Here is a 25,827-nt window from a genome sequence, read left to right as displayed (position 1 = left end):
CATCTCCCACTTACAGATTCAGCTGACTTCACATCGCAGAGCTTTCCAAAAAGACCAGCGCCCATGCAAAGTAATGTCTCTCGGACAGAATTTAAATCACGGGTGACGAGTGTCATTACTTGACATCATAATAATACACATGCCACTTGAGAGCTCAAATTCATTAGGTAAAGCACAGTATGCCAGCTCTCTCTCTCTCTGTTTTTGTTGTGTCTTGTTTTGCCTGTCTGAGGGGAGAAAGTTTATCACGTCGGCAAATTCATAAATTACACAAGCCTCTCTCTAAAAATTCATAATCGTCAGACTTCCCTCTGGAATTTCTGAAAGGTTTTTAATTCTGACAAACTGCAGTGTCTGGCTACGATTGTTTGTTCTACTCTATCCATACTCTGTTACAACCAGGCATCACACTTTTTATCAATACTCTGTGGAACTATACATCAATACTCTGGTACAACTTGAGCTGGAGAATGTATTGATTCCAGAGAGCTTACAGACTGAATAAAAAAACACGGATTGTGACTCTGAATTCAACCTCAAGGGAGTTTGGGATTGAGTGTTTTGCAGCTTAAACTGTGCTGGAGATGGTTACTAGCCACACCAGCTATGGAACATATGCATGAGGTGAAGAACGCTTTGGGTTCTCCCTCTGACTTCTTGTTTTGTCTAACTGTGCCCGGATGAGAGGGATCGTATCACAGCTGTGACTTCTAAAGTGTCAGATAAGCGTCACGCCCCAGGCACAGCAAGACAAAGCACCGGAACACGAACTGGCGCCGAGTCAGAGTGCAGAGGCTCAGCTCTGCATCTGTTCCCAAGGCCACCCATCCCAGCGGTCAGCTCTCGTCATGTTCTCCCCCGCAGGCCAGGTTAGCACATGCACACTCACAGGTGACGGAGAGGATGCAGGAGCTGGTGACTGAGCCCAGCGGGTTGGTGGCTATGCATTCGTAGATTCCTGCGTCTTTCTTGGTTGTCTTCATGATCATGAGGAGTTGCCGTCCATCAGGGCAGGAGATCATGTTCATCCTAGCATCGATCTCCAGAGGTGCCTTATCTGAGAATACAAGATTCCACTGTATACCCAGTAGTGCATGAACAATGGTAAGCATATACCACTATAGCTGTTTGGCTGTTAAGCTGTTATATTATACGATCATAATGACACATTTTGACCAGAATAATCCCAAGGTGGGAGGGTCACGGTGGTGCAGCGGGTTTGACCGGGTCCTGCTCTAGGGGGGGTCTGGGGTTCAAGTCCCGCTCGGGGTGCCTTGTGACAGACTGGCATCCTGTCCTGGGTGTTTCCCCTCCCCCTCCAGCCTTACGCCCTGTGCTACCGGGTTAGGCTCCAGCTCGCCGCAACCCAGCATAGGACAAGAGGTTTCAGTCAATGTGTGTGTAATCCCAAGCGTGTTGCTAGCTGCATTAAAATGCTGTACAAAAAGTTAACAGTTTGACATTTAGATCTTGTGTGAGGTCAGACAGAAAGAGAGGTGACATTTTGCATTTACAAACAGCCTGGTCAGTCATCTATAAATAGAGATGGTGTTTAGTATAAATGCAACCTTGGCATAATTAAAAAAAAAGACGTAATAAAAGGGATGGTGCAAGTGAAGGTCTTCCTGATGACATATTCTTCACTTAGCTGATCACGCATAATCTTAAATTACTTTGTTCAACTTCCTATAATAATTCTTTATCAGTCTAATGCAATACAACGGCGATCATCATTTAAATAAATCTATATTATGCCCAAGCAGTGTATATTTGACTTATAAAGTATTAATGACTGTGCACAACATTTTATTTCTAAAGCATTAATCTATGGAGGGCGACTTATGTCCATATGAAATTCCAGACTGCATGTTTCATTTGAAGATGCTGTCTGGAAAATAAAAGCAAAATGAATCTGTCTTTACTGCATAAATGGTTAAGAACCAATGGAAAGGCCAAATCCAGAAGAAAATGTCTTGGAAAAACATATTTCTGTCTGCTTTGAAAAAGAGATTAGACTTCAAAGAAAAATTGAAATGTGCTTTTTCTTAGCAATTTGAGTGAAGTTTTAAATTCACTTCACTGTCCTGTACACTTTTTATCTGTACTGAAATTTAGGAAGACGTATGTTTCATCACACTGTGAATACTGGGAAGGCTTATTGTTCTTTATACTTTTCCTTGGTGTGGGAAAGGTCTACGTGCTGATGTTCTGTGCTGTAAGGGTCTATCTCCGTGTTTCTACTTGGAGGACATACCTTTCATCCAGGTAATGTGGGGGTGGGGGCTCCCAGCTGGGAGGCAACTGAGGGTGATGGGATCCCCCTCGAGAAGAACATGGTCCCTCAGCTTGACATGGAAAACAGGAGGGAAATCTGAAAGTGAAGAGAGGCAAAGCTTCAGCAGGAGGTGGGATGAAATGCTCCTCCAGAAATTCATGTTGAATGTCTTTAGTAATGAATAAAAAAATATATATCTTCCTCAAATACATACACACATATATATATCACATGAAAAATGTTGATGAGAATTTTATGCGAAATTCACTGTGGTGAATGTCTGCAATTCAATCAAAGCTGCATGTATATGTGCGAGAGAAAAAAGATGATGCATGGCATACCAGATGCCAGTCGACAGTACTGGTGAGTGCGACGAGCGCTGCTCTCTCTGGCAATCACAGAAGGGATGTCAGGTTGAGAAACAGTCTTGTCTCTCCTGCCTCTGGTCAGGCCCCAGCGGTCCCACCTCGACCTACGGTCACTCTCTGGGTCTAACAAGAACAAGGCGTTAGCAAAAATGACTGAACTAAAAAATTTCGATGAAGGAGAGGCCAAACATCATAAAACTGAAAGCTGCAGAAGGAATTTTATTTTTTCTCTGTGTCTGTGTTCTAGTATCTCATATAATTACTCTATATTTTGGTATAAACTGCTCAGTCCGAATGATTAATGAAATTAAAATAAGAGAAATTTAACTGTAACGTGAAAAAATAATGCAAATAGTTTCTTACGTCTGAGAGCTGATTCTGACTGGATGCTGCTTGTGGACTCCAGGGACTCTGTGGATGCAGCAGAGCCTGACTGTGATACCAAGGGGTTCTGAGTGAGGCCAATCTTCTTCAGACTGATTCCTTCTGAGCTGGACCGGCGCAGGAGGGAGAGCAACGGTGTCCTCTTGCTCTCTGGTTTCTCCTCCACTTTCTTTTCATCCTTCCTGTCCTCTGACTGACTGCGGATCTTCATAGATATGCCAGCCACTGTGGACTCAATCTTCCGCCGCATGGCCAAGACAGGTGATTCGCTCGGCTTCTTGGCTTCCTTCACCTTTTCCTCCTGACAACCATCAGGTGCCCCATCCATCCTCATCATTTCCACATCTCCATTCTTTTTGTCGTGGGGTTTGCTGCGACCTAGGGTCCATGAAAGCCGACGCCTGGGAGTAGTGGACTCGGAAGCAGATCCCTCTTCCCTTAGCTTGACCTCTTTTCTCTCTGTTGATGGGGACCTTTTGAGACGCATGGAGAGTCTTTTCATGAAACCACTGTCTTTTGATGCTTCCTTGAGATCCTGGACAGACTTGGACTTCTCCAGTATCATTCTTGGTATCCCAGGCTTGACAATCTCCAGAGGAGCACCTACAGCCCCTGGACGATAGATCTCTTCGCTTGGAGTCTGAGGCGTGACAGCAGACTTATCCTCCTCTTTTGTCCAATTCAGAAGCTTGAAGCCACGTGTCAGAGATGATTCACGCTTCTTGAACCTTGTCTCAAAGACCTCCTCTGAGGCAATGTCCTTGATGTCTGTACCAAGAGTAGAGGAATGAATTGGGGTCCTGGGTGGACTCGGACCTTTAGCTGTTTCATTACTGGATGCGACCCTGGAGAAGACAGCAGGATGCTCATTCGATGAGGGAGGCTCTGACTTACTTAGAGGAGGAGTGGGAGTGTGGGCAGGTGTGGTTACTGGGATTGGAACTGGTGCTGGGGTCGTAGCTGGTTGTAGAGATGGGACTGTGATTGTCTGCATGATGCTGGCATATGCTGATGTTCTGCCATCTGGCAGTGTCACTCGAGCAGGTGGAGAGTACGCTTCATAGGTAGTTGTCATGCTTGGTGCCTTAGCTGGTACGGCAACAGGGGTTACCATGATGGAGCTAGTAACAATATTAATCTCTGGGGATTTTTTCTGGCTCTTGGCTTCTTCCTCTTTTGTCTCAGTGACAAACTCCTTTTCATCTTCTTCCTTCTTTTCTTCCTCAAAGACTTTCTCTACCACACTTCTTGGAGCCATGTCATAAAATTGAGTCTGTGGCTCTTTTTCAGGTTCATTTGCTTCATCCTCCAACATTCTTCCTTCCTTGTCCCGTAAGTCAGGTGCAGTCTCAGTCTCATCCACATTGTTTTCTTTTGAGACATTGTCTGAACCTTCCTCATCCACCTCCATCTTCTCCTCTTCCTGGACCTCATTCTGTAGCTTGTCCACATTCTCCTGTCCCTTCCACCCTTGGTCTGTGGTGGGAGGCTCAGAAGGAGCCTCTTTTGGAGTAACAGGGCGGGAATCCAGTTTAGGCTGTTCTGTGAGAGCAGACATGGATACGGCTTCCTGAAGCCTCCGTTCTTCAATCTGGGCCATGGGTATCTCCAGCGGTGCTCCAGAGCGTCGGTGCAGAGGTATGGGCTCAGTATCTCCCTGGCTGAAGGAGGCACTTTTGCGAAGGACTTTGATTTTTGGCATTTCTTCTCTTGGTGTATCACTGGAAGCGGCTCTGGTGAGTGGAGGTGCACCAAACCGATGAGGGCGCACGTAACGTTCTAGTGACAAAGGGCGCTTCTCATCTCCCACACCCAGAGTCTCCAGCAGAGGGCCGCGCAGACCACTCATTTTGTTGTCTACAGCTACACCTCTCAATAACCTTTGCCTCATAAGTTCAAGTTTCAGGGCATAGTCCTCTTTGCTTAACTTACCAGCACCTGGGCTTGAACTCCTGCGTGGCAGTTCCATCGAAACTGCTTTTTTGAGACTCTTCTTGCCCTCCTCCATGGCTGACTCACCCTCTCCATCCTCAGATTTGATATGCAGTAACAGGGCACTATCAGCTGAGCTTCCTCTCCTTAACTCTCCTTTCTTCCGAGTTCCTTCAGATCTGTCTGATTCCATACTTGAACCCCTCCGCAAAGGCCTCTTTGCCTGCTCCGATCGCTTCGCTGTTGCTGCTGGCTCCTCATCCGAAGATTCCTTGTCCTCTTCCTGTGTCACTCTTTTCCTGGCTCGCCCCCTCACCATAGGCTCTCCTCCATCCATTCTTTTGTCCAGTTCACGCTCCTCAGGCTTGGCTGCCTGACTTGCTGGGCTTTCCCCTTCACTGGTCCTGCTGATCTCTTCGTCACCCTGAATCTCATTCAGGGACATTCTGGATCCGGAAAAGTCCATGGCCAAAGGCATGGGGATGAAAGGGAGCTCATCAATATCCTCATCTGAATCAGATGATGAGGTGAGAGGAGGGGAACCCTCTTTCAGATGCCTCGGAACTGCAATTGAGGTGTGGCAGGAGGAATCGTCCAGCAACTCAGGAATGGATCTCATCACCATTTTTGATTTATAGCTTATAAGTGAACGCTGTAAAACATTCATATTATGTGTGAGAGCAAGAACGTTAAACCAGTAATATTAATTTAAAATTCCACTGTACAAATTATAAAAGGCAAATGCTGAAGCAGAATATTTCTCACCTGCCACCGTCTTCGAGATAAAAACTGCTTAAGCGCCTCTGTACCTATGCTCTTCCCCTTTGTCAAGGTCTGTATTAAAGCCGAACATTTAGACAAGAACATCAGCATGATCGATGAGCCAGAACAAATTCTCTTTCTGGAATAAGTAACATATGCAACTCGGCTGCTTTCATCAATCAGTTTCAAACTAAAACACCATTTAATCACCTGGGTCAAATCTGGACCAATTTCCCCACACCTAGTATGAAGTAAAATATATATTTATCTACATGCAACATGTATCACTGGCAAACCCACTTCTTTTGGCACGACAGTCTTTTACATTTAGAACCTACCTTAAACCATGGGTGCCGAAGGCATTCGTTAGCATCAGGCCGTCTTAATATAAAAGAAACAGAATTTAACATTAATTATTTACTCAAAGAGTAATTTGTGGACAGAAAATGTTCATTCCTGTGCTTGCAACTTACAGTCTGTCTGCCACCAGCAGCTTAATGACAAAACCTTTGGCTTCGCGGCAGAGGTCTGTAAACATGCTCTCCTCAAAAGCCACGTTGTAACTCCTGATGTTGTGAGCGCTGATGCGGTCATTCTCTCCGGCGAAAGGAGACACGCCGGTGAGGCTGCAAAACAACTTTACCTTTAAATTACCTTTTTTTTCTGAAGACTGTGCAGTTTTGGATCATTGGCGCTAAATGAAGTAAAAAATGCAAATTTTTTCTTCCTTCAAGATCAACACTTTTCTGACTTTATTTCTTATTGCAGTCAGCAAATATAGCTTAATATTTCCAAACCAAGGTTTATATAATTTATAAATAGTTTATATAATTTCCATGGAAATGTAGCTGAAAAAAAGAGGTGATGTTTTAACCCAAGAATAACTAATTATTTTCTGAAAATTTCTGGTCAAATGAGCAGTTGTTCTGTATTGATTTCCTACAAATACATTGCAGAAATCACTGCACAGACAATACAGCATCTAACTGAAGATTAAATAAACATACCACAGATATGTTATGACTCCAACAGGCCTGTAAAGAGATAACAAGGAATTTAGTCATTGTTGCTATACAAAACATCTAATTTAGTTTTCTGTAGGAGGCATTTTGCATTCAAGGAACCAGGTGCTTTACCATATGTCCGTTGCCTTGGAGACTGGCGTTTGGTTAACAATCTCTGGGGCGACAAATTCAGGAGTGCCATATTTGCAATACTGGGGCTCACCGGGCGTGAGCTCAATGGCATTGCCAAAGTCACAGATCCGGATCTGGTCACTGCTGGGGTCTGCCATTAGGATGTTCTCCGGCTGGGAGGTTCACAAAGAGTGTCAGTGATAGTGCCTATATGAGGACTACTACCTGCTTTAGAGTGGGTAGGTTGCCTACCTTGATATCAAGATGTAGTATGTTTTTCTGGTGTAAATAGCTCAGACCCTCCAGCAGCTGTCTCATAACTGAGCGAATCTATAGGAAAATGAGCATATGCGTTACTTAGTACCCGGTCACATTGTATCTTCTGTAATTGTTCCTTATGTGAAATGGAATCTGGGTCCTGCTGTGACAAAATTAACACAAGGGTACAGCTGAGGAGTTAACATTGCTCCAGGGAGTTGGTTGTGACCATGTATATGCTGGGGTGCTTGCTGAATCATTGCTAACCCCCTCATTCTTTCGCTTTTGGCAGATCTCCAGAGCCTACTTGCCTCAGACTCGGTCACTGCAGACTTCTTTGCCAGCCTTTCCAGAAACTCCTCGTAACACCTACACAGGAAAGTCAAGGAAATAAAACCTCCGACACAGTGTGTCGCTGCACTCTCAGTGCATTGCGTGGAGATGGCGTGCACATTTAACCGAAGATGCCTGGGGCTTTGAGAGCAATGACGTAGACATATGTGGCCTGTGGGCTGGCCTCACCTCCATGGGCATATGAAAAGCAGGATCTACAAGCGATCCTGACAGGTGACCCAAGAGAGGGTCTAAGCTGAGCTTCCTGGGGGGGCCTTCCTGCATCTCACCGCAGCAGGTGCACAGCAGTTAATAGATAAGAGATACAGCTGCTGCAGTCTTCACCGCAGTAACATTTAATTTCAGTTTGTGGTTTCATGCTCATGGAACCAGCTCTCATACAGCACATACTGTACAACACAATTTTTGGTGGATTACCTGAAAAAGCAATGTGCACCAAGGCCATATAATCTCATTTAATAACTTTAACGTGTATTGCCATAAATTTACAAATTTTCATCTGTTTATTTATTTATTTAATATCAACCGCATATTAATACTGAAGTTCTGAAGATGTTGTGAAGAGGTAGTCGATACAGTGCCTTTTTTGGTCACAGCACAGAGCCTTTACCTCTACGCCACATTCAGCCCCGGAGATTTTCATGTACCCTTGTGTGCCGTCTACCCCAAAGACATCATAAGGAAGGCTTACAAGGATACAGATCTGTAATAATGACAACAACATTCTTCTTCTCAAAGGCATCGTGGAAGTAGACAATCTTGCTGTGCTCCAGTTGAGACAGCAGTCTCATTTCCCTCAGAGCTGACGTTTTCTTCTTCGCTCGGGCAGAGATGAACTTTGCTGCATACTCCTCTTTCCCACCTTTCTGTGTCACCCTCTTCACATAGGAGAAGGCCCCCCTGGAGCAGAGACCAGGTCCTTGCTCACACTCCGTCCAAAATAAACTTCACACACATTCAACACAGGAGTCAAAGCTCACATAGTTAAAATAAGAATTTATTTATTTATTTATTTTATCTTGGAATCTAAAATGCTCAGCTATCGGAACTAAGTACTGAGATGAATATGATGATCAAAATAAATGTGGAAACTTTAAGTCTGTGAGCTCTCAAGAAAATGACTTCTATATCAGTGTCCCTCCCTGTGCTGACTCAGTGCTATGTCATGTGCCACAGATTAACAGCAGTTGGGTTCGACTGTAGTCAGCCACCGCCCAAGTCCTGCAATGGATGGAGAGCGGGCGCTAAGGCATGAGAATTATCTCTACAGAGCTGGATCTCAGGGTGGTGGTGGTGGTGGTGGTGGTGGGCGGGGGGGGGGGGGGGGGGGGGGGTGTCACAGAATACTGAACACAAGCAAAGGAACCTAGAGCCATACAACAACTGCATACTGCCTCAAATTAACACATAAGCAGAAATTCACCACTGCCTCCAGCGTGTGTTGGAATATCCTGAAGACGTGAAAAACAACTTACGGAAAAATATATGCTGAAATATTTGAAATTGGTGCATAAATGTAAAACGTATTCTGGATGCGTTGTAGCATGTGATGAATGACATAAATGTATTTATATTTGGTTCAAATACAATATTATGTGCGCTACTTGCCATTTTCAAATGTTTGCATATATTCTAAAAATGTTTTTTATTATATTTTCTTGTTGTTCTCATAAACTATATCCTTAAATTGCACAGGTGCTGTTTTACTATTGTTTATTAACCAGATTTCAATTTTGATGGTCATTATAGCAAAACAACATTATTCTAGGGGGTGATGTAAGCTTTTTTCAGCCAAGCCTTAATCTTCTTGATTATCGCATCAACAATATACTGTAAATACAAATCCAGTCCCAAACCCAGCCGACTTGTGATTCCATTGCCTCAGAAACACGTGTTACATTTACATCTCTCTACTGTGTGAGAAAGATGCTGCAGCCATAAGAAAAAAAAGGCAGCGACAAAGTTTCCTATCAGGACTTTCCAGCAAGCGCATTCAGTACCTGTTAAAAATAAACGGCTTCTGCCTGTTGGTGACTCACCGCCCAATCTCCTTGTGCACGTCATAGTAGTCGGTCAGCCTGCGCATCTTCCTGAGAATAGTCTCCTCATCCTCGAGCATCTCCTCCTTCTCCTGCTTCGCTGCAGGGACACGGATTCATGAAGTCAAGAAGCACTTTATCCAACCATCCCTGACCATGCCAACCAATGTGCACAGATGGCTCACTTTCAAAATTTGATTAATAACAACTAATTATTTCATTATTTATTAATAGACTTTATTAATAAAATGTTCAATTTGATTTGAATAAGCATGATGGTAACATTTAATTGCAGTCTTTATATCACTCAAACTGTAATAGCTCCACAGAGAAAACTCAATAGACCCATTAATGTGTTAGTTAACAGATGAGTGGAACAAGAGAATGAAGCTTATCACATAACAAGAAAAATCACATCCCTGACACCAAAATGCAAGAATTATTAAGCATTAAGATACTAATATCCTTTTTCTCTTTTTGTACTCGAGTTTCTTGTTGCACTGTAATTTTCAGATAACACTTTTATTGCGAATAAAAATAAAGAGAACTGCAAACATTAAACATTACATGACTTTGTTCTAGTTTGAATGGATGTTTGGAAAAAATCGTGTGATGGAATCCAAAGCTCAAAATGCTATAGATATTTGTATTATCTCTTCCTTCAGTGAGACTGTGGAATTACACATTAGAGTTGCACTTCACCAATTTACACTGATTCTTCAGAGGAACAGTGTTACTAAACAACAGAGAAGAAAGTCTGCAACAACAACTTATGGATATTTTCAGACTCAACATTGTTTTGGATTTTCCAGTCCATAGTTCTGATAAATATCCCCAATGTAAAATTCCAATTAGTAAAAAACAGATTATGAAGTTATTCTTTGAGGAGGAAGTACAGCTAATACGATCCATTATTTTTCTCATCTTAGTACTGTAGATAATACAGTATATACAGTTGTGAGAAAAAGTTTGTGAAACCTTTGTAATTATGTGGGTTTCTGAACCTCACAACAAATTTTAGATTATTTCAATGGGTTCTCAAACTGTTTCTCACAAATGTATATCTAGACTGTAAGTGTTATGAGATTTAAGGAAAATATTGTATAACTTTAATAGGACTATTTTCAACTGATTACCTGTGCGTACAGTAAGCTCAGCCTTACAGGATACACTCCCTGCCAGGTTCTTAGCCGTGCAAGTGTACACCCCCGAGTCATCCTCTTGGGCGTTGAGGACCACCAGAGAGCACTCGTTGTCATCGTATACAAAGGTGAAATGGCCACTTTCTGACAGCAGGGTGTCATTCTGGAATTAAAAAGCCAAATATTTTCAGAACAAAACAATTTTCACTTATACGCACACAAAAATGTGAACTGTGTATGTATATACACACACACACATACACACACACACACACACACACACACACACACACATACAATGTTGCCTCAGGGCTTTTAGCATAGTATGCCATGACCAAGACACAAGAAAACTTTTTCTTGGCTGTGTTTCACTAAAAAATAAAGTGAGGAGAAGTGTTTGAAAGAATTACATAAGAGCTGATGTGAGGGAGTAAGCTGAAAAGCACAGCCACCGTCAAACAGGAAGATTTGGCCCGGAGGCAAAGCCGAAACATTACCTAATATCTGAATTGTTTGCATCTGTATGCCTGTAATGAAACACCCACTCTCTATAGTTGGCGGAATAGGAATGCTGGAATCAGAACAGCAAACAACAGGGAGCAGAGACTGAAGTCAACCTACTAGTGTAGATACAATTAAGAATGTTTTACTTTCATTCAGTGGTAAACTGGGAATAAAACAAGGAAGATTTTTCAAAGTGCTTGCTCTTTGGAACAAGACCACGGCTTCCCAAGCTTGATGGGCGCAAGGCAAGGGCCTAAGGCATGGGTATGCAAAGGTGGGGTGGAGGGAGATCAGCATTGTGGAATACTTTGCTGTCCCGAGGATGGGTGACCAGGGTGCTTGAACTACAGGTCTGTTGAACAGATGCAATGGAAACAAACACTACGGGAGATTTTGCGGAGACAGGGACAATGGCTGTATCAAGGGTCCTGTAGGTCTGCCCTCCTCTCTAGTATGCAAGGAAAGGAGCTGTACAGCATTCCCTGGTCAGTTTTAACACCAGAATGCGAGACTGACTAAGTGTGAGTGTATTTGTCTTACCAGTTTGAAAGCTGCCATCACCAACCCTCCTTTAAAGCAAAATACAGCAGTCTTCCCTCACAGCTCAACTGTAATGTCACTGCTCCTCACTGTCATGTCACTTAGCTATATTTCATCTTCGTTTCCAGTAGCAAAATCATGCATGACTAGTTATACTGGAGCAGAAAAAAAAAACCTGCTCTTTACCTTGTACCACATTATGTCTGGGACAGGTTTTCCCTCGACAACCACAGCAAACCGCGGAGTCTCTCCCACGCACACATCCACATCCTCCATGATAGACTCAAAAGTGGGAGGAGCTTCAGAGAGAGAAGAGGATCAGTTTACCACACTCATGTCCTTAAAACCAACCGTTCACCGCTTTGCCTAAAATGCTCAAGACAGTCTGGGCTAGAAAGAATAGAGTAGAAAGATGTCCTTTTATTTCACCTGCAATCTCCACTGTTAGGATGCAGGAGTCACTTCCAAATTTGTTGCATGCTGTGCAAACAAGCTGGCCCACATCACTACTTCTCATAGTCATGATCTTCAGGGTGTGCTGGTCATCATCTGGCATACTCAACTCAAAGACTCCTGGCTTGTTTGTTAGCTGTGTTCCTTTTCTGAAAGCAGAAGAAACAAGATGGTTGCTTGTTTCCCCGATCATTTTGAAGGCATCATTATCTTTATTACTTAGTTTACTTTGGTATGGATCAGAACATTTAGAACTACTTGTAAGAGAAGAAAAAAGACAGTTATGAGTGGTATGGTTCACTATACCTTTTCCAGGTGACTGTGGCTTGGACATGATTCAAGGTGATAGTAATGCTAACTGGCTGGTTCTCTACCGCATACACAGTATCTGGCTTGTCTGTAATGACTGGAGCCTCACTGAGATATGGACCTGTGCGCAAGAACATCAACAGTTATGCCTTTAAAAGCTACTCCAGTGTGATCTACACGGACTATCTTGCTCTACTTCTCTGTACCTCTGTCCAGAAGCTGCACGGGTTCAGTGGGTGGAGAAGGCTTGCTGAAGGCTTTGTTCGCTATGCACAAGACCCTGAAGAAGTAGCGCACTCCTTTGGAGAGTGAAGTGATGGTGTAGGTGGTTTGTTTCAAACTGGAAGCAATGATGATCCATTGGATTGAGCCCAATGCTTGCTGCTGCACAGCATACATCAAGGAGCTGGCATCTACAATGAAAATATGCAAGGACTTAACGCACCATTATAAAAATTACATTTGTAGAGTAGAGCAAGTACATATATAGTTTTGCCCAAACATATCAGTAGAAGTACAGTAAAAGTAAGCACTGATGGAACCTTTTCTTAAAAAAAAAAAAAAATGTCAATCAGCAGCCACTTTAAATGTATAGTATTTGGAGTGGAATGTCAATATTGTGGTAAATCCTGACCCGTTTAAGGTCAATTTGAGAAGCAAATAAAACTGCAGCTGAAAAGCAATTAAGTAGATGTCATTATGTGCTTAATATATTATTCTGTACTGTACTTCCCAAGTGGCATCTCTATTACTGGCTTTTTAAAAGAAGGACTAAAATGAACAGTAATACAGTGCCTGATAAGGTCTGCTATTGCAATGAAAACCTTCAGAAATATATCAACTGTTACTGTGTTTCTGAACAAACACTTTTGGGTGTATTGCTTTCAAGAAACACTGACCAAGACAAATAACCTTGCAGTAAGAAATGTACAGACTCAAGGGTAACATTGATCTTTGCCCTGTGGGGCATATATAAAAAAGTGCTCACAGCAGTACCTATGGCAGGATCCAGCCTTTTGGGTTTCTTCCAGCTCAGAGTGATGGTCCTGCCGGTAATTGATTCTACCACTGGAGGCCCATCGGGAGGGTCAGGGAGAACATCTGCAAGAAAACAGACTGACGTGAATCTGAACTTATTTTCATGTTTGTTCACGTGCAATTATGTAATACCTCATATTTAACAGCAAGGTTTTTTACATGCCATAAAAACACACCTATACAGACACAGATGCACAAGTGTACGCACATATACTGCAACAGAAAGCAAAAACTGTTCTTCTTTAAAGCTTACACATTTCTCATACTACCTTGTGTCAAAAATATGTATTACATCAAACTAGATCACAGGTCTAGGACTGTTGTCTGAGTAAATAACTATTTGCACTTTAGAGAGAAGAAGGCTTTGCTCAAAGAAACAATCTACCACAAGGAAGTAACAGCAATTAGACTGGGCCGTGCAGAATGTCTGTTTTTCAGAATAATGTAGATTTGAAACACACAGAGCGCACACACTGTGGTTGCTGGATAGTGTTTATTCTTGTGTCAAAAAGGATTCAGTGCTGTAATTCTTCGGTCAGTATCTTACCTGTCACATACAGGTGGGCGTAGCAAGCAGCCTTGCCCACTTTGTTTGAGATGACACTTTTGTAGACACCAGCATGGGCATGGCACACAGAGCGGATGACCAGGCTGTGGATGTCCCTGACTACACGAGGAAGAAAGTGGGGAAATCAGGGTCATCCAAGGGGTTAAGACATCTATCACTCTCCATCACTTTCCCACACTGACAATCTCATTTTTAAAATGTGCAAAGCAGAGGTGTTTGCTCAAGTGTTGCATTGATGGCTGGACTGCATGACATCAATCAAGGTGCTGGTCAAGGCCAACTGTAAAGACATTCGGAAAACCAGCACCTCAACGCCATTGAGTCAATAGTACATTGTAACGGGCAGGACTCCAGACCTTCACATGTCATTGCTTACGTACATTGCGTCATCTTCCTGTCATCCGTGCTGTTGATTTTGTGGCCATTGTGGAACCAGGTGATTGCTGGGTAGGGCAGACCAGCTACCTTGCACTTCAGCATAGCTTCCCTCCCCTCAATCACGTCTAGGTCGTACAGTGGCTTGACGAAGTCTGGCATAGTGAAGCGCTCCATGTCACTCTCCGGCACCTCTGGCTCTTCAGGAATAGAGGGCATCTTCTCCAACTTTGCACTGCCAGGTATCATCCATTAAAGGTTGTAAATGTCATTGTCTGATATTTACCCTCAAGTGTTAGAAACTCATCTGGACCATTAGTAGGGGTGGGAGAGTTTAATGAAAATCCAAAAGTTTTCTACTGTCACATCATTTACCATCAAATGTCACTAGTGATCTACCACTAATTTTGATTTCTGGTAAAAAAAAACTAAAATTTCTTGGCCTAGGCACGTAACCCTACATCCTACTAATGTATGAGTCTCTGCCCTATGAGTCAAGCTTGAGAACTATGAGACCAGTGGATAAGCATAAAGTCAGCTACAATAACATATGAAGGACCGCTTGCAAAAGCTTGTCTTTTATCTTTGGTGTAGTAAAGAATCCAATTTTCCGGGACCAGTCTGAATAATAGCATGTGGTGCTTTACATTTTTTGCAGCATCCTTTGAAAGCAAACCACAGGAGAACATAAACAAAGATGAAAAACTAGCACCGGAGAACACTGCAGTGAAGGGAGAAATGTAGAAAGAGAACAATAACAGACAGAATTGGAAATCCATAGAGATGAGAGTGGAAATGAAGTGAATACGGGATGGATTAGGATTAATGAGAGAGGGCCAAAAGTAATATTTTTGTGTTTGCTTACATTTGGGAGGAGATGGCAGGTCGGGGCTCCTGCACATACAGCTCCGCAGAGCTCTCTGCCTCACCATGTAGGTTGCGGGCCACTGCAGTGTAGAAGCCCTCATCCTCTCTGCTAACATGTAGGATGACAAGAGAGTGGCGTCCTCCTTCCTTCAGGATCCGTAGGTTCTCGCCATCCACAAGCGTGTGGTCTGTGGTGGGGGTTGGGGTTAGCAAGAGGTAACATGAAGCAAACAGCTTCAGGAATGTCAAAACGCAGCATGGCAGCATTCGCTGGCGGTTCTGCTGGGTTGCTCTTGTGCTTCTCTCAAATCTTGGTGAAAGATCATTGAAGTGAATCAGGAGCAAGAACAATATATCAATATATCAAGGAGCAAGAAAAAAACTCACCAAAGTGACTCCAGGTGACTTTAGGAGGGGGGGTTCCACTGACTTTGCAGTCGAACCGTGCACTGCGCCCTTCGATCACTTCCAGAACGTCCAGCTTACGAGTAAAGAGGGGCTCGACGGAAGGTATAACTTTAAGTTTTGCATTTGATGTCAGCTCCTCTGAAGGGCAATGATAGGGATACAAAACACCAAAAACTAAGGTTATCAAGACATAGCGCTCTGTTTCCAGCATTCTATTAACAGGAATGTAACTAATTAAAGAGGTTCCTTCTCATTTATGATGATGAATGCAGCATCATTTCTACGTTACAGATCATCAGTTTTACTCAGCAGTTCAATTTTAGAGCACAAACTTGCTGAGCATCTAATTAGCCTTTTAATTGAAGACATGGGCTAGTTTGCATCAAGGAACTATATGGTAGGGATAGCCCACTATGGCTGTGATCATAGGGTTTGATGAAGCAGCTGCAGATTTCTATCTGTGTAAGTCCTTCACATCAACTGCACAGCTGTATAATGGGTGCCTCAGGGTGCTGAGCTATGGACGGAGACATGGGTTCGAGTCTGCTTCAGTCTGTCCACAGTTTGCATGTTCTCCCCATGCCTTTTCTAAATGCCCCGCTTTCCAACCTGCAGGCTAGAAACATGTCTCTCAAGTGAAATAAATGGTGACTCCAAATGGGCCACAATGATTTACTGTGTGAGTGTGTTACCTTACTCTGTAGGTGGGTTGATGCTACCTTAGTGTACAATACAAGTTACAGATAAAATCAGTTAATAATAGTAATAATAATAAACTGCCTTCCATTTATCCCACTGGATTCTGTCAAAATTAATTACAAAATATGTGATTTTGAGCACTTAAAATCATAAATGATAAATATTCATAAATTATCATGTTAGTTACAACTGACCCACACACAATTTGCCTAATGCATGGAACAGCTGAGCTTGGGGACGTGCATGAGGCAGTCAGGACAGTAGTGCTCACCTTTGGCTGTGCTTAGCTTGCATGTGTAGGTCCCGCTGTCATCCTCGTGTACCGAGTTCAGCAGTAGCCGGCACTTCCGCCCATCAAAGTGCATCTTGCAGTTGAGCAGTGCTGGCTGGATCAGCTTCCCATCTGCCAACCAATCCACATCCACATCCTGTGGGCCGACCATATGGCACTCAAACAGGGCTGTCTCGCCAGCTTGGACCATCACATCGCTCACCTGCCGGGTGATCGCCAGAACCGGCTCCACAGGGGGCACTAGAAGAGATGAGGCAGAAACTTCAGGAACTTAGAAGTCCTAGAATTAGAATGCTTCTGCAAATTTTACAGTTTTGCTATTATTAAATTAATTTTTTAACACTAAAATGGCAATATTAGTCATGTATACAGTCCCCCATCTGTCAATATAATCTTTAAATGCCTTTAGACATCTTCAAATTAGATTCCCATTAAAAATGGCACAAACGTGACTAAGAAATCCCTTCCTCATTTTGTATGAGCTATAAGTTTTTCAGCATTGTACAAATTTGTTTACTTTATATGAAACTACCAAATCTTGCTTGAAAGACTTTTGATGGGGATAATCCAGAGAGTGATGTAACAGGTTTTACTGATCCACTGTTTTGTGCACTCGAGTTATTTTTCCTCCCCCTAATCCAGCGCATACTCTGATGTCTTTTGAATGCTGCACTTATAAATAATTGGCCACTCGAGGAGAGGTCAATGTCATCTCTAAAAAATAATGCTCCTTTTACCAAACAAAATTCAGTTTCATAATGATTATTTTAATAGTTAGTTATTATTTCAAAATTATTAGCAATTCAGCTAAGCTTTCAAGTTTCCTGCCGTCCTCTTCAGAAGCATGGGATTCAGGTATCGACAGAGGATCAAATATGCTGGAGGCTTTAGAGAGATCATAAAAAGCTCTGGAAAATATGTCATCCATAATTAAAGAGCTGTGTCCTCTTTGATGCTTATTGAGGGGGTGGGGAACAGAGATTGATCCATTTTTTGAGAAGGATGAGCACGGTTTTGAGGGGTTTAGAAGGGAGGATGCAAACACATTTCTTCCTCCTGGGAGGTGGCCTGCTCCACAGATGCTCCACACTTTCACCACTGACAGCCCTTACAGGCCTTCTCTGTAATCTCTGAGCAGACATACTAATCAAATCAGAGAACTGTGCTGCTCCCTGATCTCCGCAACAAAGACGACGGTCACAAACCTTGGAGAGAATCTGTGTTTCTGTAAACATCTGTCACTGTTTTGGACATGCATGGAAAGAGCAGATAAGGAAAAACAGGCAGAAACCAAAAACATTTGGAACCCCTCTATAAAAGCAGAACAAACTAATTTAACAGAATGACTGAGACACAAGAATGGAACGATACACAGCACTGATAAAGCATATGAGGCACATTTCTTATGGTTAAGTCATGTAGTCTCCAGTGATTAAATGATAATTATAAGCATAACCTCCAATTGCTTTGGTTTTTTTTTTCTTGTACCTGACATTGGCCCTTACCTTTAACCTCCAGTTTGCATTCGCACTGCTTCGTCCCATACTCATTGATGATCTTACAGGTGTACACGCCGGCATCGGATTTCTGAGCTGATGTAATCTTCATCTCAAAGCTGCCATCCTCTGTTTCCCGTACAACATGTCGGGCGTCGGTTTTTATTGTAACCCTGTCTCTAAGCCTATACCCAGAGACAGCATCTCTTTAGACACAAATAAGTACCAAGACAAAAGTGAGAATCCAGAATTTGGAATGCAGATCTGTGACTGCGAAAAATTTCTCTACAGCACATTTACTGATTGCTTGGCTTCATACACACGGAAAAGTGTTCAGCATGTCCACTGAGAGTTACTGTAGTTGTTACAGAATCACACATTACTGATGCCAAAGCAAATGTTCATAGAACCCAGTTAAGCCACGGCAACACCTCAAAGCTATTAGTCACTCAGTGGGTTGCCATTTCTTTTAAATAATTGAAGATAAGCAGAATATATAATTGAGCAGTTTACAATAAATAAATAAATAAAAACTTACCAATAAATCATAGGTTTGGGCTGACCATGCATTCGCACAGACATTGTGACCTCCTGACCTTCAACTACCACTTGATTGGTCAAGGGAACCTGTTAAATGGGATGATTACTGTTCAGTCTTGTGTAAAATGAGATAATACAACGTCTGAAGTAATATGCGGACGAGCAGATTTGCATTTTGAACAAAATCAAAGAGCTAATTACAATTAGAAAATCAGTAATTCTTAAATCGGGTTTTAAAACCTCATCATAGAATAAAAGACAGCTTTTCATTACAATAGACATATGGCATTATTGTCATGAGGATGGGGAAAATAATTAAAGCAGATTAAAAAAATTAAGTCCTACAGCATTTTACCTGGAAGGATGGAGGCTCCTTGAACCTCAGGTCGACAATCCTTCGAGGCTCAGTTTGGTAAGTCAGCCCCCCAAAGTCCATGCCCTCCTCCAGGGGGCTCAGATACTCCTCATCAGATGTGATGGGGCTGCTGATATCCATGGGCACACCGAGACCAGCTCGCTGCTCTTGTATTGGCTCTGCCAGTGGACAAATAGGCGAGGAATGAAGCTGAGAAGAGGGACTACAGCAGGCACCACCCGTGCAACTGTAAACCACTTTTTACAAGGTTTTTTTAAAGTTGCTCTTGAGGAGAACATTTTGTGTGATAAAGTAACTGAAATTCAGCCAGAACATATATACGTAGTTCTAGAGCATACTGGCAGATGCTGGATCTATCCCACTCATATGGTCCTCGCTTCTGTGATATATAATGTAGGAAAACTGAATTGTTAGAAGGAAGTAAGGATTAAAATGGTTCTTGGATGACAGAAATGGGCACAGACAAGCAGCAGAGGTTTTAGAAGTAAACATAAATAAGAACACAATAAAAAAAACATTTAGATTACTGATCTGCATACTGAAACTTAACAAAGGCCTCAAGCACATTACAGTCTTCTATTACACCAAGATATAACCTCAAAAAACAGAGAGTTATGCTATCTTGGAATTTAATTTTTAGTCGGTGAACTTTTACATATTTCATTCCACAAAGAGGGAAAATCCCGACCGAAATTCTTTAATCCCACGCAATTGTCATTGTACCTATTATGCCAGCTATCACATCTGCTGAGACACCTTGTCTGGCTCACGTTAAGTATTCCATTACTCACGCAAATCATATGGAAACTCTTGTTTTCCTATTCTCTCATATTTGCGAATATATTTGTGCTTTAAATTTGGTATTTTGCCACTGGAGAGACTTTATCACTGTTTTAACGAGGTGCTTGACTTGTAATGTTTTTTTTCCTCTTGCTTTTTTATGTTCTTTGCTACAAAGATAAAGAAATCAAAAGAAATAAATAATTTTGTCAGATGGAAAAGAATTCTATCAGAGGTGTGCAAAGCCTAGCCTAGAACATTATGCTTACAGGATAGGCTCTAGACCACCTCAACCCTGCCTTACCATAAACACTTATTGACTGTGAGTCGGTGAGTTTATCAGTAAGTGATTATATAAATAACAAGAAATACACATGCTAAATCTGAAGGATTTTTTAAAAAATGCAATGTGACTATCAAATAAAAGAAGAAATGAAAAAAAGATCATGACTTTGCTATATTTGAGGCAAAAACCTTCAGACTGGCTTCAAAGATCTTGTTTTTATTTTGAAATGTACTGGGAGACCAGAAAGCCTTTAACAATTTATATGTTACATTTAGCTTTTGTGTTGCCATGGCAACATCCTCAGCACAGTCTCAGCTGGATGCATTAAAACATCTTGTGAGTAAGATGGTTGCTGAGAGGAGAGGAGAGGAGACAGGGGGTTAGTAGTGCAGGTGGAGGGTGTTCTTTTCAAAATCATGTTAGTACAGTAAAGCTGAATAATTAAACAATGCCTCAGTCCAGCATATCCATATCTTGTTTCCTCAAACAGATGAAAATATTGAATGTTCTATGTTTTTTTTTTTTTTTTTGTATCATCAAATTAAAAAAAGAAACATGTTGCTGTAGATCACAGTCCGTTCCGAGTTTGAGTAGACATTACACTGTGGTGGAAGGATAAAAAATGAAAATGTCATCTATGCTGGCAAACCTTTCTCCATATTTCTTTGTACTAGCTGTCTCGAGTGCATTAACTGTCTCACATTTTCCTTCGGTTTCCTTTCATTTCTATAATTACAAAAGACATTTTCTTCAGTGCATGCCTTTCCTGAGGCTTTATGGTTTTGCTATCAATAATCAGTCTTCTGTTTGTTTTGACAGGCTCTGGTGATGCTTTGAATGCTTATATGAAGATTTATTTGCTTTACTTTTTTACTTTCACCTTTTTGCTTTGTACAGGAAAAGCTTCTCAGAACTGGCACCACAATATATCTGTGAGTATGAATACCCAAAGAGCATGAAGGTTATTTAAAGGTTATTTTTCAGGTTGACAGATTTAACTCTGATAATCTCAAATCCTCTTATGAATCAGTTAATTCTCAAAAAAGGAAGGCATTAACACATATTTGTTGCGCTCATTAGCATCAGAGGGATTCCCTCTCTCCGAAGTGATTTGCTCATCTTTAACTGTGAATGATACCTGGCTTGATGAAGAGGGTCGCATTGCAGGAAGCTTTGCCAATGCTGTTCACGGCGGTCACATAGTATGTGCCAGCATCACTCCGTTTTGCTCGTTTGATCAACAAAGAGTGCCTTTCTCCTTCCACTTTGACAACATGGGTTGGAGAGCTTTTTATCTCTTCATTGTCTCTTTTCCATGTTACTGAAAGAGGAAAGATATATACTGTATAAGACAGTGTGATAACAGTTTGTCTTGAGAGCTGGATAGGTCATTTCTGATGAAATGGTTTGAATCTGAAGTGTTATGCAAATGATAGGATAACACATGTAAAAGGAGAAGCCCTCACATACCATCTGGAAGAGGGGTGCCAACAATGATGCAGTTCAATAGCACTTCTTCCCCACTGGATGCTACAGTGTCCTGAAGCGGATACTCAAACATGGGAGCCTCTTGGGGGTCCTCTCCTGCAGACACGTAGGAGTCGTCTGAAGAGTCTGCCCAGATTGCCAAGCACAGATTTGTTAGTATTGCCGTTAGAGTCACAACAAACTTGTTACAATCAGTTTGGATTAAGGGTCAGAGGGTGCTTAAATTTCACGTGGAAAAACCTGACCACAAATGGATCTCAGAAAGATGAACTTTGTTTATTGACACATTTGAATGTCATAGAACACAATCATGTTGCAGTTAACCACACCTAAGAAACTCACCTTCTTCAGGTGAAAGCGGTCGAGAACGAAGGACTTTCCCTCTAGTCCTCTGGGGCTTTCCATCTTTTGCAGCGCTGGCTCGCTTTGGCTTGTCACTTGGTTTAGCAGCTTCCACTTCCATAGGTTCTTCTTCTACAATAATTGAGGGAATAGCAAGCTTGGGAGAAGGAGATAAAGTGGTCACTTTCTCCTCCATTTTCTGTTCCTCTGACAATGAGATAGAAGTAGGCGAAGAGGACCCTAGGAGTCCTGAGGGCTTCAGCGGCGCATGGGAGAGGGGCTCTGGGACATAGGGAAGCTCCTTCTGCACAAGCGGACTTGCAGGTCTCTGTTCTATTCTACGTACTGACAGTTCGACCCTTCGAGGCTGAGGCTCTTCCTTTGATGAAACATGCACTTGTTCTTGAATACGAGGGATTTCAGTGGCACGGCTGTGCTCTATCTGAACAAGAGGACTAACAGGCCTTCGTTCCACCTTACGCAAGGATAACTCAATCCTCCTTGAGTGAACTTGCTCCTTTACTTCACGAGGAAAAGGCAGTTTATCTTCAGTTATGACTGTAGTTTCAGTTTTGGAGTTCTGAATCTCCTTAGGTGTTTGCCCTGGTGAAGGCTGCCCAGGTAACTCTTTGAGAGAAACAACTTCTAAGGTAACAGCTTCGTGTCCCGTTCTGCTGATTGTTACGCTATTCACAGAGGATTTTTTGCTGTCTACCTTTGGAAGATCTGTTTGTTCTAGTTGTTCTTTTTTTAACTGCTGAGTTTGTTGTCTATTTTTTGATTGTGGCGATTTTGGTAGGGATTGCTCTTTCCTTTGTTCTTGTTCTTTCTTTTCCTCTTGCTGTTGGATGCGCTCCCTGTCTTGCAATTTCTTGATCACTTGAGGAGGGATTGGCTCCAGTTTTCTCAGGGGCTGTCTGCTTCTGTGGGGAAGCTGCTCTGTAGAAAAAGACTTCTTCAAATGAGGCTTTCCTACTAACCTCTTGATCCGCTGCAGCTCCTCTGTGAACTTGGTCTCGATGTCCTGGACCTTTTGAGTGTAACGGGGTCTGTCCTCTAGAGAAGCAGCCCTCTGCTTGAACATTGACCTTCTCTGGGCAGCATCAGCTTTCAGTGCTTCACGTAGGTCCTCCCTAGAGCTCTCTCTTGAGATCCCCAACCGACTTCCCCCATCATCTGAGTCAATTGATGGGGTCCTATGAAATCCAGCCCACGAACGTCCAGAAATAGATCCCTCAGGCTGGTCGATGCTCCTCCTGCGCTCCTCAAACTCTCGCACCTTCTCAAAGATTTTGGAGCTAGCTCGAGTAAGTTTAGGTGATGGCCGGGGTGTTAAGTCCTTCCGGGAATACTCACTTACTGGGGTCTGAGGACGGGAGTCAGGATTGCTACTCTGAGACATTGCTGAGGATTTTGGCTGCTTGATCTTCTCCTCAAATTCTCCTGGAACTGTGTCTTGATATTCAGTTGGGACAACCACTTTCTTGCGGGGTGTGAGGGGTGTGGCAGGGGCTGACCCAGAACGGCTGGGCAAGGGAGAGGTGGAGGTACGGTGACTAATTTTGGGAGAGTGGGGTGGGAGAGCTTGGGAGGGAGCTTCCCTCAAAACTTCTTCTGACTGGCCCCTGGAAGAAGGTGATTAAGGGAAATGTTTTGTTAGGGTAAAAGTCTGGGACAGGGAGGAGCCCAGCTGTTTGGAAGAGGACAGGAAGCCAGTTTTGACCTGGATCTTGAAAGGTGAATGGCTTTGCAACATGAGCGCCTTTCTGTCTGTCTGCCGGTTTGTAGCTCAGATTTTATATTGGAATTCTGTTGAAAATTCAGGTGTTGGAAATGCAGATCACTAACTTTTGTGTAAAGTAAAAGGAAAGGGATGGGAAATAAATGAAAAGCCATAAACTAATTTGCCAAGGAAGTAGCAGTATTTGGCATTATATTTATGGTAAGAAAACAGCAGAAATGATAACTAAAAGCAAAGAATATTATTACATTTATAGAGAAGACCTGTTGTCAAATACAACAGATAAAGAAAAACCGATGACTAAAAAAATACCAGAAATCAGAAATATATGATAACAAATTGTATAGAAATGGAACCACTGTGTTGGTGAGTTATTGTCTAGGTGATGTGAAAATTGTAGGTTATCAGCGTTTTGAGGGGCCTACCAGCTTATTCCTTCCAACATAACTGGACTAGAAAAACAGGTATCATCAGATATTGACAATGTTATGAAAAACGATGGAAAGGTGCAGAATGAACATTAGGGCATGCTCACAAAGCTCAATGTCAAGATAGATGCCGTAAAGAGTATAAAAAGTATAAACTGAGGAATAATCAGAAGCTTGAACATTGTCTACATGGGCATCGTAAAATGCAGTTGTTTTGCTAATGCAACACTAACTAATGCTGCAGTCATCCAATTGCACTAGAAAACACCAGAGCAACTTTCCACACAGCTCCTTCCAAGCGAGCAGATGCTTGCACCGGAAAGCGTCTCATACATCATCAACCACACAAAATGTGTTTGCCCATTAGTCTAAGCCTGCATGACAACCTAATCATGCAGCAGAGCAGCAATTGAATGTCTGCTTTTTCTGGGAAAACACTGATAGAGAATCATAAAGTTATTTTACAGCACAACTGGTGCTTGACAAAAACCCTCTGCAGGATCATCTCATTTACTCTTTCATCAGTGTGAATAATGGCTCAATTGTAATTGAGTTATGATTATCTTAATTGGATACATAATATTTGTGTTTCCAGCAATTAATAATGAAGCCTTATGTAGGGTTCACTTGCTTCACAACGAGAAAAACAGTGGCTACTTGTATTTTTAAATAGTCTATTTATTGGGCCACATTTAATAAAGCAAAATTAAACTGTGATATATTTGAATACATGTTCTGAGAGGTATTTTCATGATTTTTGTTCCGCTTATTACCTTAAGTCAGTGCCTTTGAAAAAATGTATAAAAGGTGAAAAATGACATCACACCCACCCTTCACAATGTCTCTCTTGACATAAGTGCATGCAGTCACATTCTTACAGCTGGTCATGCTCAAAACATCACCCAGGAGAAGGCAAGACACAGCAACCAATGGAAAAAGCAATGGGGTCAATGATACCCCACATAAAATGAGATGCAAACTTGCACTGAATAGTAACTTCAAGAAATACTTGGTATTCTAGGAGAAGGAACTCAAAAGTGCTACCAAGTCAAAAACGATCTGGAATTAGTTATTCAACCATGTCTGATGGATTTTTCCATCCTGTATCTTTACAGCTGGTTTGCATCCATTGATGTGTGGGTCAGAACTGAAATCCTTTGTAAATGGAGGAGAAAGGGGGGTCAAAGGAAAGTATGAACTAAAATTGTAAAAATTTAAATGAAGGACAAGGTAGTAAGTAAAAAAAAAGAGAAAATACTTTTCCAAAGCACTTTTTAATGTTTGAAAAAAAAAAATAAATTTAACTTTGTTAATGCTGATTATATAGCTCTGATCATACTAAATAGCTCCAAATTATGAGACAGCTCTAAATTTATATATAGTGTGCTTATTATTTGCAAATGTGGTGAATATATACTGTAAACTGTAAACTGTGTGAAACAAATAGAGGATATTTGTTTGGCATCTTCCGTAATCAAGGGATAAAAGTAGATCTATAATAAACAGAGATCTACCTGATGAGCTGTTTCTTGACACTAAAAGTCTAAGTATGTCAAGAGATTCAGAGGCATTTATCTTTATCAATGAACAGTAATGTAAATGAGAGATTATGCAAATTAACAGCAGAACATTAGTTTTACACACCCT

The 25,827-nt window shown here is 42.0% G+C and overlaps 1 protein-coding gene across 4 annotated transcripts in view; it reads right to left on the bottom strand.

Annotated features, from left to right (window-relative positions):
• The window catches only part of LOC108924284 (striated muscle preferentially expressed protein kinase-like), a 69,016-nt gene that overhangs the window by 8,188 nt on the left and 35,001 nt on the right, over positions 1–25,827 (bottom strand). For 3 of the 4 annotated variants that reach the window (XM_018735553.2, XM_018735556.2, XM_018735557.2), the window contains 30 exons: positions 22,012–23,636; positions 21,652–21,795; positions 21,320–21,502; positions 19,095–19,273; positions 18,738–18,826; positions 18,209–18,384; positions 16,683–16,943; positions 15,692–15,850; positions 15,303–15,492; positions 14,443–14,672; positions 14,042–14,161; positions 13,453–13,557; positions 12,663–12,869; positions 12,454–12,577; positions 12,124–12,296; positions 11,881–11,993; positions 10,645–10,813; positions 9,509–9,608; positions 8,169–8,369; positions 7,427–7,484; positions 7,110–7,187; positions 6,858–7,030; positions 6,729–6,755; positions 6,195–6,347; positions 6,060–6,102; positions 5,725–5,793; positions 3,007–5,611; positions 2,617–2,766; positions 2,255–2,371; positions 890–1,057 (listed from right to left, as the gene is read on the bottom strand). In XM_018735553.2, the coding sequence (XP_018591069.2) occupies positions 890–1,057; positions 2,255–2,371; positions 2,617–2,766; positions 3,007–5,611; positions 5,725–5,793; positions 6,060–6,102; positions 6,195–6,347; positions 6,729–6,755; positions 6,858–7,030; positions 7,110–7,187; positions 7,427–7,484; positions 8,169–8,369; positions 9,509–9,608; positions 10,645–10,813; positions 11,881–11,993; positions 12,124–12,296; positions 12,454–12,577; positions 12,663–12,869; positions 13,453–13,557; positions 14,042–14,161; positions 14,443–14,672; positions 15,303–15,492; positions 15,692–15,850; positions 16,683–16,943; positions 18,209–18,384; positions 18,738–18,826; positions 19,095–19,273; positions 21,320–21,502; positions 21,652–21,795; positions 22,012–23,636 (8,189 nt within the window). The remainder of the gene's footprint in view (positions 1–889; positions 1,058–2,254; positions 2,372–2,616; positions 2,767–3,006; positions 5,612–5,724; positions 5,794–6,059; positions 6,103–6,194; positions 6,348–6,728; positions 6,756–6,857; positions 7,031–7,109; positions 7,188–7,426; positions 7,485–8,168; positions 8,370–9,508; positions 9,609–10,644; positions 10,814–11,880; positions 11,994–12,123; positions 12,297–12,453; positions 12,578–12,662; positions 12,870–13,452; positions 13,558–14,041; positions 14,162–14,442; positions 14,673–15,302; positions 15,493–15,691; positions 15,851–16,682; positions 16,944–18,208; positions 18,385–18,737; positions 18,827–19,094; positions 19,274–21,319; positions 21,503–21,651; positions 21,796–22,011; positions 23,637–25,827) is intronic. The other variant, XM_018735554.2, reaches the window with a different exon arrangement.

This window comes from Scleropages formosus, chromosome 21 (genome assembly GCF_900964775.1).
Source record: "Scleropages formosus chromosome 21, fSclFor1.1, whole genome shotgun sequence".
Lineage (NCBI taxonomy): Eukaryota > Metazoa > Chordata > Actinopteri > Osteoglossiformes > Osteoglossidae > Scleropages > Scleropages formosus.
The sequence above is the reverse complement of the archived record's forward strand: the minus strand, read 5'-3'. Positions and strand labels throughout refer to the sequence as shown.